General features: G+C 39.5%; 1 protein-coding gene across 1 annotated transcript; it reads left to right on the top strand.

The window, feature by feature from the left end:
• The first annotated feature begins 38 nt into the window (after positions 1–38).
• LOC103679850 (centrosomal protein of 295 kDa-like) lies at positions 39–1,695 on the top strand. The gene is made up of 5 exons (XM_008709381.2): positions 39–723; positions 874–1,038; positions 1,125–1,230; positions 1,315–1,414; positions 1,501–1,695. The coding sequence occupies exons 1-5, from the start codon at positions 714–716 to the stop codon at positions 1,537–1,539; spliced, it is 420 nt and encodes a 139-aa protein (XP_008707603.1). The 5' UTR covers positions 39–713; the 3' UTR covers positions 1,540–1,695.
• Positions 1,696–1,702: the final 7 nt, after the last annotated feature.

Genomic DNA, 1,702 nt, shown 5'->3' with positions numbered 1-1,702 from the left:
CACTTCACTTCTTAGAAGGTAGTCATTGGAGGGAATTCTGCCGCAAACTTAATTCTAACTTAGTAAGGATTCTAGATTAGATGAATTGATTACAAAACTGCAGCTGGAAACTCCCCACCTGCTGTCTGATTCAGTGTATTAATTTTCCCTCTTAACAGAGTAGTAGGACTTTTGTGGCCTGATACTTATTGCCATGATTACTGAGAAGAGTAATTTGGGGAGGCAGGACAGCAGCAGAGCAGATGCAGAAGTGGAATGGAAGAACTTGACAGGAATCAGGGTGCAGGGGGAGCTTTTCGCTAGAGTGGGCTGGTCTGGTAAAGCATTTTAGTAAGAATAAAGTCATTTATCAAAAACTCTGTCTTCCCAGAAAACTACAGTTCAGATGTGAGAACCAGCACAAAGCAGTGAAAGAACGGGAGCTAAGTCTATTGGACATAGATTCCCATACTGTATTTGAGGATTAGAGGGTAGGCATTCCAACTGCCTCCCTCCCCCTGAAGACCACATTTGTCTACCAAAGGGAGCCAGGGGTTAGAAACTATAAAGGTTTAGAACCTATGCGTGTGATTCTGTTCAGTGAGGTGAAAAAGTGGTAAATTCATCTATAATTTTTTTGCAATTAGGTGAGTGAATTTCTGCCTCTTGTATCAGAAACCGAAACCTTGGGTTGTCCAGATGTATCCGAACACGGCACGGAGGAGCCAGTGATCATGTCTGCAGGTATGCCCTTGAACATCTGAAATGGTTAGTGTTAACCAAGGGGCCAGCAGAGTTCCTGATTCAGTTCCAGTGTTCACCCTGCCCCACAATCTTGTACAACTGCTGGCACAATACAAATAAGCTTCAATTTTTTTTTTTTTTTTTAAACAGAAGCCTCTCCAAAGATTATAGCTCTACCTGGGAGCTTACAAGAAGCATTTATAAAGAGGAAAAAATCATTTATGGAGAGATCCTCCCAGAGACAAAAAGAAATAAAGAATAAAATTCGTATTCCTGAAAATTCTCAAATCAGGATAGTTGAGGAGAAACCTACAGGTATGTTCCACACAATCTACATCAGTTCTGACAAAGAAAATGTAGTAACACTGTAATATTTGCCAAGTCACTTGTTCTCTGCTCAGGCTCATCTGTGAGTCGCCTGAAGGGTGTGAATAAGGTTAAGGTTAGAGTGTCACTTCCTGAAGACAGAAAGACTGCGCAAGCCCTCATGCATCAAAGGACCCTAAGGTATAGGTGTGTATGTGTGTGTGAATGAACAGTAATTCACATTCCTAAAATGTGTCTTTAATTCCGTGTATAAATTTCTTACAGATCATACAATCAATTAGCTGAAGTCAAAAAGCAAAGGGAAGAGAAAGCAAAGCAAGATGCATATGCCCAAAACAGAGCAAGGGCAAAAGAATTTCATAAGGTGAGCTAGGCCCCCTACAATTTTTCCATGTCTAGGGTATACTGCACCGTTAACTGCTAAAATTTTTTTTTTAATTCCCTCCACAGAAAACACTAGAGAAACTTCGAGCCAAAAATACATGCTGACTTTCTACTAAAAGTGTAAAGTTTTTTTTTTAAATTATGTGTAACATAGGCAAAATTATTTAAACTAATAAATTTTTATTTAAGAAATTTTACATGTGATTCCTTCCGCTGCCAGTCGCCATAGTTCCTCCAAAGTCAGAATCATAATCTTCAAAACAGTCCT

Source organism: Ursus maritimus, unplaced genomic scaffold, assembly GCF_017311325.1.
Source record: "Ursus maritimus isolate PB19 unplaced genomic scaffold, ASM1731132v1 scaffold_1818, whole genome shotgun sequence".
NCBI lineage: Eukaryota > Metazoa > Chordata > Mammalia > Carnivora > Ursidae > Ursus > Ursus maritimus.
This window is presented reverse-complemented; position numbering and strand designations above follow the sequence as displayed.

Bases quoted from the DNA above. Each gene is read 5' to 3' on its own strand.
- LOC103679850 (XM_008709381.2), top strand. The intron at 1,039-1,124 runs GTATGTTCCACA...TTCTCTGCTCAG, and splicing joins AGTTGAGGAGAAACCTACAG to GCTCATCTGTGAGTCGCCTG. The intron at 1,231-1,314 runs GTATAGGTGTGT...AATTTCTTACAG, and splicing joins ATGCATCAAAGGACCCTAAG to ATCATACAATCAATTAGCTG.